Below are 15403 nucleotides of genomic sequence, written 5' to 3'. Positions count from 1 at the left end.
TGGATGTGTGGGAATAGATGGTGGATATATACAGGGGAGAGTTTGATGTTGAAGGATATAGGTATATAAAGGAAGAGTGGAATGTGTGAGGATGAATGAATTTATAGAGGAAGGGCAGATATATGGTTGGATATGCAGAGGGGCCGGATGTACAGAGGGGTGGCTGGGTGGCTGCATGGGGAGAGTGGTTGCACAGATGGTAAATTAAGCAGGGAGTTGATGTTTAGAGCAGTGAGTGATTATATGGGAAGAACTGGATGATGTACAGAAGGGTGGGTTGGATGCATGGGGAATGGCTGACCTATAGATGGGTGGACGTATAGAGAGAGTTGGATGTGCTGGGTTTACAAAGGAACAGGTAGATGCATATGGAGAATCTTAGATGTGTGGGAAAACTGACAAAAAGTATTGAGATTCACAGCTTAAGTATGACTTTACACAGAGAGGCACTGTACATGGAGAAGCTAGACAATTTACAAAGACACACTGCACATATGAAGGTATAATGTGCATGTGTACACAGAGCACATGTTGGCAAATGATATCAGAACTTGCTTGCAGTGGTTATGTGCAGAATACAAAGTAATATCCAAACCGAGCTCTCTGAAATAGCGTGAGAGAACATGTTTGCACCTTCTCTGCTTTTACTGTGATAAGAAATTAATCTCTCGAGTGCACAACACATCGTTTCTCAGCTGAAATTGAAAAAAATAAATAGGGAAGGAAGGAGGGAGAGGATGGAGCTAGAGACAGAGAGGCAAGGAATAAGAAAAAGCAAGAATGATGGAGAGAGAGGGCAACGGATTTAAAGGGAGAGGGGGCAGGAAGAGATGGAGCGACAGACGTTTATTAGCATGGAGGGAGAAGGATTAGAGGCACGGAGAGATGGGAGGATGAGAAGGAGCATAGAAGGAGGGAGCCCAGCAAGAAGACAGAAAGATGAGGAAAGATGGGGGAAGCTTCCAATGTTGGCTGATGCATGAACTGAATGAACAACAAGGCAAGCCTGTCTCCCAGTGGGTCTAGGACACCCATGGAATATAGAAGAAGGGCACTGGAGCATTATCCAGCTCTGCAGTGAGGAGGTGATAAATGCAATCGCCGTGGCTTTGCTGGTGCAGAAAGCTCCCTCCCTCTCAGTTTCAAAAACCTGAGGTGCCCACAGCCCCTACCCAGTACCAGTCAGATATACCCAGTGGCCTCTGAGACATCAGTCTTCCTCGCTTCCTCCTAATGCGGACACCAGCAATGTTTCTGAGAACCCCTCCCGCCTTGACTGAGGGTTTGGAAGCGTGTCGCTTCATCTTCTGGTGTCATCCAGACCCCCAGGACGGTGATCTTTTCAGCCAATCAAGAGTTTCTATTCTGTTATTCCCCCATTTACGTTTTGGCAGGGATTTGTTAACGGGATATGGCAGCAACCAGCAGGAGAGATCCTGCAAGGAGCAAGCATCCAGGATGCATCTGTTAGAGGCTCGCACTTCCAGACTGGTGTGAGAAGCCAAGCAAAGTCCTCGGTGACTACGGCTATCACAAAAAAAGAAAGATGATCTGACATAAGTTATGGATAGGGCGGAGAGTTTTCAAGGTCTGTTTCAGAGCCCGATGGTAGGACCAGCTTCCTTTGATTGCAAGAAGCACAGGGGTTTCTGAAGTTTAAGAGCATTCATATGGGTGGGGAGGGTCTCCTTCTGAAATCCACATGGACCTGCAGTTTCTTATTCTGCTTCTCAGTTCTCAGCATTCCTCCTGTTTTTGTTTTTTTAAAATAATTCTCTACCTTGAGTATTTGGCCATAAACGCTACATGGAAAAGCTTGTAGGCAGCATCTCACTTTTCCTCTTTTCTTGTTATAAGCAGCGCCAGTATTTGGCGCCCTCAGTGAACCTGCTGGTAGAGGCTCCCGCACTGCGCTTCCTTATTCGGTGGTATTGACTCTGGGCTCAGCACCCCTCTGGGCCTTGTGGTGGGATTTTGCTCCCCCCCCCCCGCGACCAGTTTGGCCCTCTGGGCAACTGCCTAGTTTGCCTGTTGGAAGCCCCTGCCCTGCTTATGTGCCCATTGTCCTTCCATTCTTGCATTACCTCACTCCGATTTCTCCTTTGCCTGTTTGGCCTGCTTTCCAAAGGGCCAGAAGGCCTACGAGATCGCCAGGGCCGGGGCTTTCATGAGGCAAACTAGGCGGTCACCCCTAGAGCGCCAAAATCCCACCAGCACGAGGCCCACGGGGGGGGAGGGGGTGGAACCGTGCCAGAGCCAATACTGCCAAGGAAAGGAGCAGCGTGCCAGAGCCGCTGCTGCCAGTAAGAGGAAGTGCTGGACTGGAGCTCCCAGCAGCGAGTAAGCTGGGGGGGGGGGGGGGGGGGAAAGGGAACCTGACTGAAGGTTCGCCTAGAGCGCCAAATACTCCTGCACCAGCCCTGCTCTGAGTGCATCTCCTCACACCCTCCCCCTCCCCCCCATAACATTTGGGTTTGAGGTCCTCTTCATACTGAATTTTCAGTACATGTCGGAGGGGGTGAAGGGAATCCTGACGTGGGCATTTTCCGTGTGTGTGTGTGTGGATGCGGATGCAGGGGGCGCACGTCCCAGAAAGCAGGCTCCCTTCATTCTGGCACGGCGCCTCTTGGTTTTCTTTTTAAAAGAATAAGCTGCAGCTACGGCTTAAGCCCTTTGGGCTTCCCTTGCTGCTTTGCACCTGCTCATCTTAGCATTGATGCATTTACAGTAACTTTTACTCCCAGCCAATTGGCTCTGCCCTATTCTTTCTAGTACCTGTTCCCACCAATGCCGTAAGACTTCCCTCACGGTAGTAATACTCCTCCGCCATTCCCCTTCATTCACTTGCTAGTCAGGCAACCAGAGAAATAATATCAGCAGGAAAGGGCCAGAGGATCCGCCCAGCAAGCCGATGCCAGTATCCGCCGCACACGCTTATTGGTTTCCCAGATCGTAAAGGTCAGGGCCCTCCATCGCTGACCGAATCCAATTTTCCCTCACCCCTGCCGTGGAAGCAGAGAGCAATCAATGATGGAGCCGCATCACGAGCATCAGGCAAGAGGTCACTGTTGTTCTGCCGTTCCTTTATTCACAGACTGTAGGACATTCCTTCTATTATCCACGTCCCCCCCCCCTTGAGACAGCTCCAAGACCAAAAACAGGCCGGGCCAGGCCAGATTTCCCGTTAGGCACATGCTAGGGGCCATCTGCCCTCGACGTTTGATGTGTATGTCTTGTTGTCCTTAATATAATAAACTTTAAATGGGAAAAAAAAAAAAGAAGGCGGATAAATAAAGCTTATTTTCAAAATTATAAACCAATTGATGAAACTATTAAACAGGAATCTGTGTTAAGCTTGGGACCCTTCAGCTTCTGTCAGAGCCTCACGGCCTCTCCTACCCTTCACCCCTTGGTGCTATCCTCTCCTTCTTCCCTTATTCTGGGGAAGGGGGTGGGTGGTCCCGTGCCACTAGAAATGTACCCGTTTCTTAACCCTACTTTTGCCACTTAACTTCTACTTCTGGCGAGACGGAGATTTGCCTCTTACGGACGTTTGAGGCAAATGGTTTTGAAGGGGCCTCTTTAAGGAAAGGCCGTCAGCGAGCACCTCCAGGGAGGAGGGAGGAGGGAGGCCTATTTTCGGTTAAGATTTCACTCGGAGCGGAAGCAGGGGGCTTTCGGCTTTTTCTTTCTGGCATTTTCCCGAGGCGAGTCCGGGAAGCGATGACGATTCCTGGCGAGTCTATCGGTCTGCGCGGTCCAGCGGGGGCTCATGCCACCAGGGAAGACAAAAGGCGCCGTCCCTGTGTGGAGCGGGAGCGCCCAGCGGCCGCCGAGGGGGGGGAGGGGGGAGGAGCTTATGGGCCACGATGTCCTTTCAGGGATGAGAAGGTATGGCGAGCTGGACCGCAGGCGAGAAGCACGGTTCCTTGAAGAGAGGGAACTGAGCCTTTCAGGACGCCGCGCGTTAAGAATCTGATAAAGATCTTGGAGGAGGGGGGTAAGCAGAGGATGAGGACGGGCAAAGACTTACTGTACTCGCCTGCGCTGCTCACCTCTGCTGAGCGATGCCAAGGACTCGTCACTGCTGCTGGCAGGCTTCACTCGTGCGACACTGACTGCAGGTAAGGAGAAGGAAAGTTACTCTCCTTTGGACTGAGCGTCGGAGTCCCGGATCCCCGGTTCGATGTGGGAGTTTGGCAAACTGAAGGAGAAAAGCTTGAAGGTTTTGCTCAAGGGTTGCAGATGATCAGAGAGAGGTGGGGGAGGGGGGGGGGAGGAGGAATTATTTCTTTTCCCTATCCAGAATGAGAAAATAGGAGTTCTCACCTCTGGGCCGGGTCCACTACGCCCTCTGCTTGAGCGTTTGAATCCACAGAGAGTGGCGCGAGGCTCGGAAGCCTGGCATCACGGAGACTTATTTTATCTGCCTCCGGGCGAGCTGATGCGGGAAGATCCTGCACCCTGAGGTGTGAGAGATGGAAGTTGTACATTTAAATGTGGATTTGTAACCCTTTTTGTTTAAAATATGGGTACAAAGAGATATAATGCTAGGGGCTTCACGTGAAAACCCTGCCAGTGGGCTCGCTGCTCGCCGCTCTAGACTCCAAAATGCAAGCTGGGCAGGGCGAGTGACTTTAATGAAAGGAAGGGCGGGAGAGAGCTGTACGATTCGCCACCTCATCCCTCTCTTTCCCCCCCCCCCCCCCCGACTGACTGGGTGTAGATGTTAAGGGAACCCCCCCCAAAAGAGAAAGTGATAATTGCCTGGTAATGCCAAAAAGCCAGTTTTATGACTCCATCAGCCGGATGTGTGCATTGTCGTTGTCTTGTACGTGAAGGAAGAGGGGTAGGCGTTTGTTTGTGTGAGGGGAGCAGTCAGCAGAGAAGGTGTAGATCCGAAGGCTTGCAGACTGCACGGGGTAGGTGGTCCATTCACGAAGGTGAGGGGTTGCAGGAAGGGATTGGGTATAGGGTGATGGATGGGGTGCATGTATGTGGTAGTATGTGTGGTTGGGTTGGTATAGGGGTAAGTGCATGAGCACTATACCCCCTTGCTCTCTCCAAATTCTCCTCCTATTCCTCTCCTCCCCACCAGTCTGGGAATGGTAAGTGTTGTGGCTGTGAGTGGTGGATGTTTAAGTGGTATCGGGAGGTGAGTGGAGAGGGTGTTTGGGGAGGTGGGGGAGAGGGAGGAACCCACCTCGTTTCCACCCATCCTCTCCCTTCTCCCCTGTACGAGGGTGTGTGGGTGCATGAACGCTTTCTCCCTTTCCCCCTCTGCACTCTCCATTTCCTCTCTCCTCCCCCTTGTGTGGGTCATGGGAAGGTGAGAGTGAGGATGTGGGTGTTGGTGAATGGACCACGTCCCCCATGCAGACTCCCCCTCCCCCTGTGTGTGGTGGGGTGAGAGCACATGTGTGTGTGTGTGTGTGTGTTTGTTGTGGGGCTGGTGTGCTGACATTAGGGATCAATTTGGTGCTTGCGCACATCTGGGGAGAGGAGTGAGCTCACAACTTTGCCAGGCGACCCCTCTCCTCCCCCTGGATATGTAGGGGATGGTTGTGTGAGTGACTGGTATGTGTCGGGGAATAACTGAAGGTGTGTGTGTAAGTATGAGGGGGTGTGCATGTGATGTGTGCGTGGCTGGGAGTGGCTGGGCATCTGGGGAGTGGTTGACATTGGGGGAGGTGGAGGTAGAGGTGTGTGTGTGGAGGGCGGTAGAAGGGATTTGGGAGTGCAGGTGGGTACAAGGGGGTGCATGTGTGTTATGAGTGGTGTGGTGTCATGGGGGGAGATGCACTCTCTTCCTCTTTCCTTCCTCCCCAACCCCCTCACTGCCCCTCTCCTATCTCACTCTCCCATGTTTCCCTTCTCCAGCCTCTTCCCCTCTCTCCCTCAATCCCTTAGCGCCCCTTCCCTTCTCCCTCTCCAGCCCCCTCTCTTTTCACTCTCTATCACTGCTCCCATCCCACTCCTTCCCTGTCTCCTCCCACCAGGACGCCAACATCAGCAATTGCTGGGGCCTGGGAACACACAGCAGCCCTTCTGCTGCCTTGGTGGAACTCGGGAAACCCACCAGCTCTTCTGCCGGCGAGCCTGGTTTTTTTGTTTGTTTTTTTTGTTTTGTTTGCTTGTTTGTTTATTTCATTTTGATGGTGGGGCCGGGAAACCCCAACAGCCTTTCCCTTGCCTATGCTGCCGCTGTCACTAGCCCCGCGCATTGGGCGTCGGTGCTCCTCCCTTGCAGCCTGCAGCCCCTCCCTCGGCGCCGGGTGAGGTCACGTGACGCCCCTAACATGTTTACAATGTAGAGAGATTATACCCTTTTGTATCCTTCGTTTAACCGCCCCCAGCAGCCTTTCCCTTGCCTGTGCTGCCGCTCTCACTGGTCCCGCGCTTTGGACGTCGGTGCTCCTCCCTCGCGGCTCTGCTGCAGATGAGGTCATTGCGTCGCGCAGGAGCAGACGCGACGCAATGATTACACGGAGCCCCTAGCGTTTTCATAACGTAGAGAGATAGGCGCTTTTGTATTTTCGTTTTGTCTACTGTACGTGTAACCCAGGGGCAGCATGGAATGTTCCAGAGTGAGGGAAACCCCTATACTTTCAGCCTGTAGCGGTAATGTCCCCGGGGGTGCCGTGAGCCTGCTGTAGAGAGGGAGCAGCTCAGAGCCCGTTGTGAGGAGCACTGACGAAGTCCGGCATGAGTGCGCTGAGGAAACGGTGTTGGCAGGAGGCCTGGTGCTCTCAGGAGGACTATGAATCTCAACAGTAGAGTATCGCCACCCCAGTGAAACAAGATCCAGGATTTGGAACTGTGAGCATAAAGGGAGACCCCATCTGCTGGTGACGCTGGAACAGAAAACATTTCACTGAGTTTTATGGACCCTCTGAGGGGAGATGCCACTAAGACCACCAATTCCTTGAGAGTGAGCGTGATTTAAAATCCTAGAGTCTTCTCCGAGTAGTTTATCTGAAGCAGGAGAAAGACCATTGGTGATTTTTCTGCTGGACTGGGAACCATGATCCTAAAGCTCCAAGGGAAGCCAAGAATGAGAAACCCAGGGGGAAGGATTGGTAACCTCAACTGCCTGAAGAAGCAAAACGCTTGTAGATCCTTAAGCTTTGTTATGAAGGGATGCTCTAGAACTGGGAGAGAAGTGAAACTTGAACCTTGCACGTGGGGCCAGTGAATCCAAACTAGACAGCACAGCTGTCTGTGCGTTGCATGCCCTGAACTGTTCCTTTGGAGCAGTTTGCACGTTTTTTTTCTGTAAATAAAACCGTACCTTGGGAAGGTCTGCAGTTATTTACGGCCTTCACTACGTCAACATCAGCTGCCCACAGCAAGGTCTGCTTTCACCCGCGGCTCGCTACACCGACTGCTTGAACAAGTTTAGAAAGAACCTCTACCCTGTGAGGGATGACCCCCTAACCACCTCCCCTGCCGCCCACAGAAAGGGTGTGCACGCACGTGGTTGTGTTCATTGCCTCTTTGGACCGGGATATACTTTTAAGTACTTTTTTTTTGTCTTTAGTATGTTTTGTGAGCAGGTACTGTAGATCCCGCTTTTATGTATTTATTTATTTTTTGTTTTTTCCACTATCTCAACCTCCTGCCTGCCTTTTTTCTTAGGCTTCATGATGATTGCACACTTACTGCTCTTTTGGGGGTTTTTTTGGTCAGGTTGTGAGATATATTTCTATTGGATCAAACTAGTGCTATCCAGCAATGAAGTTGTACAGGGTCTTTTGGGACCACATAGGTCCTCTAATCACATCTTAAGAAAGGACCTAAGTAGCCTCAAGTTCATGAATTGTAGGGCATTATCTTTGGATATTTCTTCTGTGTGTGTAGGCTTTTCCAGGACCAATATAGCCACTAGAACTTTGGTTACCAGTGATGGAATATAAATTTTAGTTCACTTACTGTCACTGTGGGCAGCTCTGTCCTGCTCCTCCAGGATGCCTGAGCTGCTGGCCTCTAAGCTTGAAAGGAGTGGAAATGCAGATGTCAGATGGGGTAGTGCTTTTCTTGAAGATCTTTCTTGCTGAAAACGAGTAGGAGGCATGCCCATTTCCTCTTCCAAGTTGACTTGCAATGAATGGTCATTTCTCTTTTCCACTTCTGGACTAGAGTTGGCTTGGTGGCTTCCTAAGGGAGGTTGGGACTCTAGGTCCAAACTAGGTGATGCTGTGGGCTTGGCACTGAGAGATTTAATGTCAAGTGTTGGCCAAAAGGAGGAAGGCAACTCCACAGAGGGGACAGGGTTGAATAAATCTGAATCAAAAGGCAATGGTGAAGGCTTCCAGTGCCCAGCAGGAGAAGGAAGACTAAGACTGGAGGCCATGGAACTAGCTTCTTTACTAGCTGGTGAACCATCCCACCCATGACTTGACTGCCGCTGAGGGGAGAGAATTAAATTATCTCCAGTCGCATGCTGAGAGGAGTCAGGAAAAGGTTCTTCAGCTGCTTCAGTTACCAGTAGGGAGGAGCCTGGCATCAAGGAACCAGGGGGGAAACTATTTTGCAGCAGCTCAGTCCAATATTTATTTGCTGGCGTCAGAAAATTGGCTGAGGAAGATAATTCCATTTTATTTTCCAGGAACATGTCCGTAAACAGTGGTTCAGGACCAAACTCGGGCTGTCTTTTCCCCTGCCTGACAGGGTCATGGTTTCCAGCAATGCTTTCAGGATTCAAGTCTAGGCTCGGAGAGACCATGGGGACATCGTTCTTCTCAGACCCAACGGGAGATGCCCCCAGCGCTGTCTGCAGAAGGGCTCCTTGGTCTGTAGAAAGATGCCGCAGTTTCCCTGCAGGACTGGTGTGAGTCCGAGAGGGTGAGAAGGTTACCAGTGCTTCAGCGAGGGGCCCAGTAGCTGAGGCGTCCATCAGTAGAAAAGCAAAGAGGGAATGACAAAGCCAGGTGATGAAACCCATGTTCTGCCTCTGTGGTCAGGCTCTCCGACGAGCCTGAGGTAGAAGTATTTGTCAAACCAGCATCTCAGCATGGGAAGGGCCTCGATATCTGAAACGAGAGACAATGATCATTTATTATTTCTAAGCAAGGAGTAAAAACAGTACTGTTTGAGAGCGGCTACCATTAAATGATCCATGCCTGGTCTTCACTGGTTGTCCAGCTTCATTACACGGATTGTGTGTGCACACTGGGGCCCCTGTCGTGAGGATGGTAAGGAGATTTGACAGACTACCCTTGACAGCATGGTCGCTTGTGTAGGAAGATACAGGCCTGTCGATCCAGTATCGATCCAGTAATCAATCCTGACAGAAATAAGGATCAACAAAATAGTAGTTTCTTGGACTAAGGGTATCACTTACAACTTCTGTGTGAACTTTTCTTTCTACTTATCCAAGTAGACTAACCACACTACTGTACAAAAGACAGAAAATCTTCTTGGATGCTCCTTTCTCCCGAAGGTTAATTTAAAGAAAATAAATTCCTCCTGGAACCTGTTGTCAGGGGAATTTACTGCCTGGGTTGTCAGCGGCCACACTGTCTTCGGGTCCTTAAAGCAACTCTTTTGAGTCAGTCGGGTCACAGGCACTAAGCTGTTATGCCTCTCAGCTCTGGTGCCCCCGCCACCCCTCCAGCTCAGCCTGCTCCAGGCAGACGTTGAGATTTTCATGCTCACTTCTGCCAAGGAGAGGAAGCTGACGCCGACTCTGCCGTTCCCATTGTTCCAGAGCAGGCCCTCCCTCTCCTTCATGGCAAGAGCGTCACCCCGCTTCCAAAGGCAGCGCCAGACACCACCGCAGCGCTCAGCGAAAAGTCCCTGCATCAGGGACCGAGGAGGGTGCCCTGTGCAGTCTCAGCGCTGAACAGCAGGATCACCAGATCTCTGACTAGGTCTCCCATCAGGACTGAAGGGCATTGGCAGAGCTGTGTGTGTGTGTTTTGTACACATACAACTCGGTACCAGAACGGCAGGAGGAGATGCAGGTCAAGAATGGGACAGAAGGGGGTGCGGCAGGTCAGGACTGAGGTGCATTGGCAGAGCTGTGCCTGTGGTTCTCGGTACTGCAGTAGCAGGGTGGGGTGCAGCAGGATCGGAATGAGGTCAGGGGTAGTTCTTTCATTAGGTGAGTTAGATGGCCGCCTAGGGTGCCAAATTTTGAGGTTAGATAAAGCCTCCAGGTGGCACCTGCACAGTTGTTAAGCCACCGCACCACAAGACAGAAGGGAATGGCTGCTGGGTAGATGTAGGGGTGGAGACAGGAAGGAAGCTGGGTGGATGGGAGCATTGTGGGGAGAGGGCACTGGGTGAGTGAAGAGTGAGAAGGTGCTGGGCAGGTGAAAGTGGGGTAGAGCCAGAGAGGGAGGGGAGAGAGGAATCCGAGTACTGAAAAAAAAGGGGACAAAGATTAGGGTGATGCTGGTGTGCCGAGCAGGGAGCGAAGGGGAGAAAGGAGGATGCTGGGGGGCAAGAAGAAGAGAGGTCGGATGCTGGACAGGGGGATAGATGGAAGGGATACTGTGGAGAGGGGCAAGCAGGACTTGGCAGAGGATGAGAGGAGAGAGAAAGGCGGATGCCGAGTGGGGCAGATGCCGTCAAAATGCAAAATAGTCCAGCTATGTATAGAACTCTATGGAAAATACTTACATTGCAACCGTCATACGTAGCCGCAGTAGAATGTGGCTTATATTGTCAAGCCCTTGCAACTCTGGGCTTGAATAATCATAGGTTGCTGTAAGTATTAGGATGCAAACATTGTGTGGACACTACTAATGTCTGCACACCGCTTTCCACCAGTTAGGTAAATAATATCTTACGTCCTGAAGTGCTCGCTCCAACACAGCAGTGTTTCGGAGTGTAGACTCCTTCCTCAGGGAAGGAGTCTACACCCCTGCACATCTGCCCCACAGGGAGTGGGGCAGATGTGCAGGGGAGAGGGCACAAGATTGAAGGTTTGCCTAGAGCGACTCATACCCCTGGCAGAGCTGCGTGGGAGGCGCTGTGGATCAGGATCGAGGTCTCAGTACTGGAATAGCAGGGAACGCTGCGGTACAGAGGCAGAGGGTGGGGGGTTCAGTACTGGCTTAGCAGATGCTGTGCTTTAATCTGAAAACAGACAGGCTGGCCTTTTAAAATATGCCCGTTTCATTTTGTCATCCTATCAGCAGTCTCCTCTTTCTGTATTTCATGTGTCAGTACATTTCTTATCCTTCCTCTTTCTCCTCCCCTGGATTCTCACTTTAATTAACTGGAAGGACGATGAGGAAGTAGCCAGCGGTGAGCAGGCCTGTCTTCCTCTGCCTCATCTTTTGCCTGTCACATACCCTTGACCACCAAGTCAAGTGATCTAAAGCTCCCAGCCTTGCCAGAAGTCTAATACACCTCACTTGGGACCTGATGCACTAAAGAGATTATTCTATCTTGTGTCTTTGTGAATGATGCTTCAGACATCTTCTCTCCTTAAAAACAAGCTCCAATCCCAGCTCTCCGTAATCCTGGGTAAGATATTTATATAACATGAATCACATTGCTTTAATTAGCTAAACATTTGTAGTAAGTTACAGTCTCATCTGACAATCTAAAAGTGAAGACGAAGGTCTGTTCATAGTTCAGTCTTGCTTGCATCATTGTACTATTAGTGTACTGCATGCCCACGAAATTATCCAATTTTCTCTTGAAAATAGCCAATACAGGTGTCTGCAGTAGGGATGTGCATTCATTTTAAAGAAATGCAACGCATGAGGCCATTTTGACTTTGTTGTGAACAGAACTGGCCTCTCCTGTGGAAATACTAGAACATTTTCAGGTATTTTCATATCTGAGGCATTTTTTAAAAAAGAAAACCCAAAAATGTGCTTCCCGCAGCCCTCAGCCGTGCTCCTGCCCCGCCACAGATTAACCCGGGGTCCAGCCTGCCCAGCTGGGCCTCTCCGATCTCTACTCTCGGCCCAAAAAAATATAATCGGTCCTGGACTCCACCTGCCACCCCTGTTTTTGTAAAGACAAATTTACTTCGATTACTCCTCAGTCTTACCCCTTTTCTCTCTCATCCCATCAAGTTTCTCAACTCCACTCCCTCGCTGCTAATACACAGCATTTCTCCCCTCCAGAGACCAGCCCGGCAATCATCCCCTTCCAAGTCACAGCTCACAAACCTATGAATCTACTCTCAGCCGAATCCCAGCCGCAGTGTCTGTGCTCCAGGCTTCCTCGGGGGGGCCCTGAGCTTCCCCCCAGAAACCCAGTAGTTGATGCAGATTTCCTGCACAATTGGGCGAGTTCCCAAGGCATGGCCAGCTCTGATACTTCTGGCCACTAAGGATGGGTGTGCTTTATGCTTACAAACTCAAGATCTAATGCAAATCCATCCCAAAGCCCCATTACTCTGGCCGCAACGAATGTTGCTGGTGATTTTAAGGTAAATTAATTTTAACCTCTGTTAGCAGTTTAAGCTGGATAAAATAGTCTGCGACCTTCTTAACTACTCCCCCAGGGCTGGCCTCTCTGCTTAATCCTCCTGTGTTCCAGAGTGAACACCCCCAACAATTGCCCCATCCATGTTACGAACGTTGTGGCTGCTCTTTAAACTTCCCTCATTTCATCCACATCCTTCCTGGACTGAGGCTAACCAAATCCATACCCCTTATTCCAGAAGAGGCCTTCCCTAAGCCTTAGATGGAAGAGATGCTCCCTTCATGCCCTCCTTCTCGTCACCCTTATCAAGCACATGTGAAGGTCTCCTTCACCTTCACCTACACCTAAGACCTTCCTGCCTAATTTATAATTATTGTTCTTGCACTTCTCTACATTGAATAACATTTCCCACATGTTATAGTTCCCTTTCCAATTTATACCTGTTCCATGGTGAGGCAGGTTGTGAAGGAAGCTTGTATGGCTGCTGCCTGTGCTGTACCTGTTCTATGGTGGGGCAGTGTGTGTGAGGGAAGCTTGCACTGCTGCTGCCTCTGTTCTGTGGTGGGGCAGTGTGTGTGAGGGAAGCTTGCGCTGCTGCTGCCTGTGCTGTCCCTGTTCTATGGTGGGGCAGTATGTGTGAGGGAAGCTTGTATGGCTGCTGCCTGTGCTGTCCCTGTTCTGTGGTGGGGCAGTGTGTGTGAGGGAAGCTTGCACTGCTGCTGCCTGTGCTGTCTCTGTTCTATGGTAGGGCAGTGTGTGAGGGAAGCTTGCACTGCTGCTGCCTGTGCTGTACCTGTTCTGTGGTAGGGCAGTGTGTGTAAGGGAAGCTTGCACTGCTGCTTCCTGTGCTGTCCCTGTTCTATGGTAGGGCAGTGTGTGTGAGGGAAGCTTGCACTGCTGCTGCCTGTGCTGTACCTGTTCTGTGGTAGGGCAGTGTGTGTAAGGGAAGCTTGCACTGCTGCTGCCTGTGCTGTACCTGTTCTGTGGTAGGGCAGTGTGTGTAAGGGAAGCTTGCACTGCTGCTGCCTGTGCTGTCCCTGTTCTATGGTGGGGCAGTGTGTGTGAGGGAAGCTTGCACTGCTGCTGCCTGTGCTGTACCTGTTCTGTGGTAGGGCAGTGTGTGTGAGGGAAGCTTGCACTGCTGCTGCCTGTGCTGTCCCTGTTCTGTGGTGGGGCAGTGTGTGAGGAAAGCTTGCGCTGCTGCTGCCTGTGCTGTCCCTATTCTGTGGTGGGGCAGTGTGTGAGGAAAGCTTGCACTGCTGCTGCCTGTGCTGTCCCTATTCTGTGCTGGGGCGGTGTGTGTGAGGGAAGCTTGCGCTGCTGCTGCCTGTGCTGTCCCTGTTCTGTGCTGGGGCAGTGTGTGAGGAAAGCTTGCGCTGCTGCTCCCTGTGCTGTACCTGTTCTGTGGTGGGGCAGTGTGTGAGGGAAGCTTGCACTGCTGCTGCCTGTGCTGTACCTGTTCTGTGGTGGGGCAGTGTGTGTGAGGAAAGCTTGCACTGCTGCTGCCTGTGCTGTCCCTGTTCTGTGCTGGGGCAGTGTGTGAGGAAAGCTTGCACTGCTGCTGCCTGTGCTGTCCCTGTTCTGTGCTGGGGCAGTGTGTGAGGGAAGCTTGTGCTGCTGCTGCCTGTGCTGTACCTGTTCTATGGTGGGGCAGTGTGTGGGGGAAGCTTGCACTGCTGCTGCCTGTGCTGTCCCTGTTCTGTGCTGGGGCAGTGTGTGAGGAAAGCTTGCACTGCTGCTGCCTGTGCTGTCCCTGTTCTGTGCTGGGGCAGTGTGTGAGGAAAGCTTGCACTGCTGCTGCCTGTGCTGTCCCTGTTCTGAGCTGGGGCAGTGTGTGAGGGAAGCTTGTGCTGCTGCTGCCTGTGCTGTACCTGTTCTATGGTGGGGCAGTGTGTGAGGGAAGCTTGCCTGCTGCTGTCTGTGCCGTCCCTGTTCTGTGATGGGGCAGTGTGTGAGGGAAGCTTGCACTGCTGCTGCCTGTGCTGTCCCTGTTCTATGGTGGGATAGGATGTGTGAGGGAAGCTTGCACTGCTGCTGCTCCTGCTGTACCTGTTCTGTGGATAAGTGAAGGCCTTCAGTGCTGTTGATATGACACCAGTGAATAGCAGCCATTTGAATAAATAAATTTCCCTTTTCCCCACACATCAGATGGTGTAAAACTCAGCAGTTAATGGACATATGAGGAGATGTTTTCCAGAGCTCAGTTGGGAATTACACGCGCAGATTGACCGAATGCGCTTACATGGATTTTTATTCACCTAAAATTGTGTGAAAGTCCAGAACACAAAGTGTGACTGCATTCTGGGGGTGGAAGTGTGTGGCTCTTGGGAGAGTTGTGAATCTCTACCCATAACTTACATTTTTAAGAAAAGTATCTGGGGAACATCCACCCGGAGCTTGAAACGTGTAAAATTATGAGTGTACATGAAGTCTTGTGAACGTGCCGATATTCCAACACTATCTAGGCGGGCAGCTCGTGTTTGGCGATTGGGTTGCTTTCTGCGTGGTTACACCGTGCGTGCATAACTCTGCGGTTAGCCGGATTGCGGGTATTTCATCCCACTGTACGTTAGTGGCGCTGTGCACTTACAGCACAAGCGTGGTGGATTCTCCCCAGCCCTCTGGCACGGATGGGGAGCGCGCCCACAGAGCGAGGCTGGTGGCCATTTCTGGCTGGGAACAGGGAGGCCACAAACACCAGCAGAATGCTAGGGCGTCCTCCCCACAAAATGTTCCTCCCTGCGGAGGCGGAAGGCTGTGGCTAACGGAGAGAAGAGGCTGAGCATTGGCTCTGGTGCCAGCCTCCTGCCAGCCTAGGAGGATCATGAGGATGGGATTTATTTATTTTATTTTATTTTATAATTTTATTTATTTATTTACTTACTTACTTACTTACCGATAATCGTTTAGTAACATCACATCGGTTTACATTCAACAGGAACTCACAACAGCGCTATGCAATAGCAGCAGTGTTTACAGATAACTATTAAACGAGGTAACTAACAGTTCT

General features: G+C 51.1%; 1 protein-coding gene across 1 annotated transcript in view; it reads right to left on the bottom strand.

The window, feature by feature from the left end:
- Positions 1-9008, bottom strand: part of PRRT4 (proline rich transmembrane protein 4) — a 39700-nt gene extending 30692 nt beyond the window's left edge. The window contains exon 1 of the mRNA XM_029617067.1: positions 7933-9008. Coding sequence (XP_029472927.1) covers positions 7933-8944 — 1012 coding nt within the window. The 5' untranslated portion in view covers positions 8945-9008. The remainder of the gene's footprint in view (positions 1-7932) is intronic.
- Between the last annotated feature and the right edge of the window lie 6395 nt (positions 9009-15403).

This window comes from Rhinatrema bivittatum, chromosome 9 (genome assembly GCF_901001135.1).
Source record: "Rhinatrema bivittatum chromosome 9, aRhiBiv1.1, whole genome shotgun sequence".
Taxonomy (NCBI): Eukaryota; Metazoa; Chordata; class Amphibia; order Gymnophiona; family Rhinatrematidae; genus Rhinatrema; species Rhinatrema bivittatum.
This window is presented reverse-complemented; position numbering and strand designations above follow the sequence as displayed.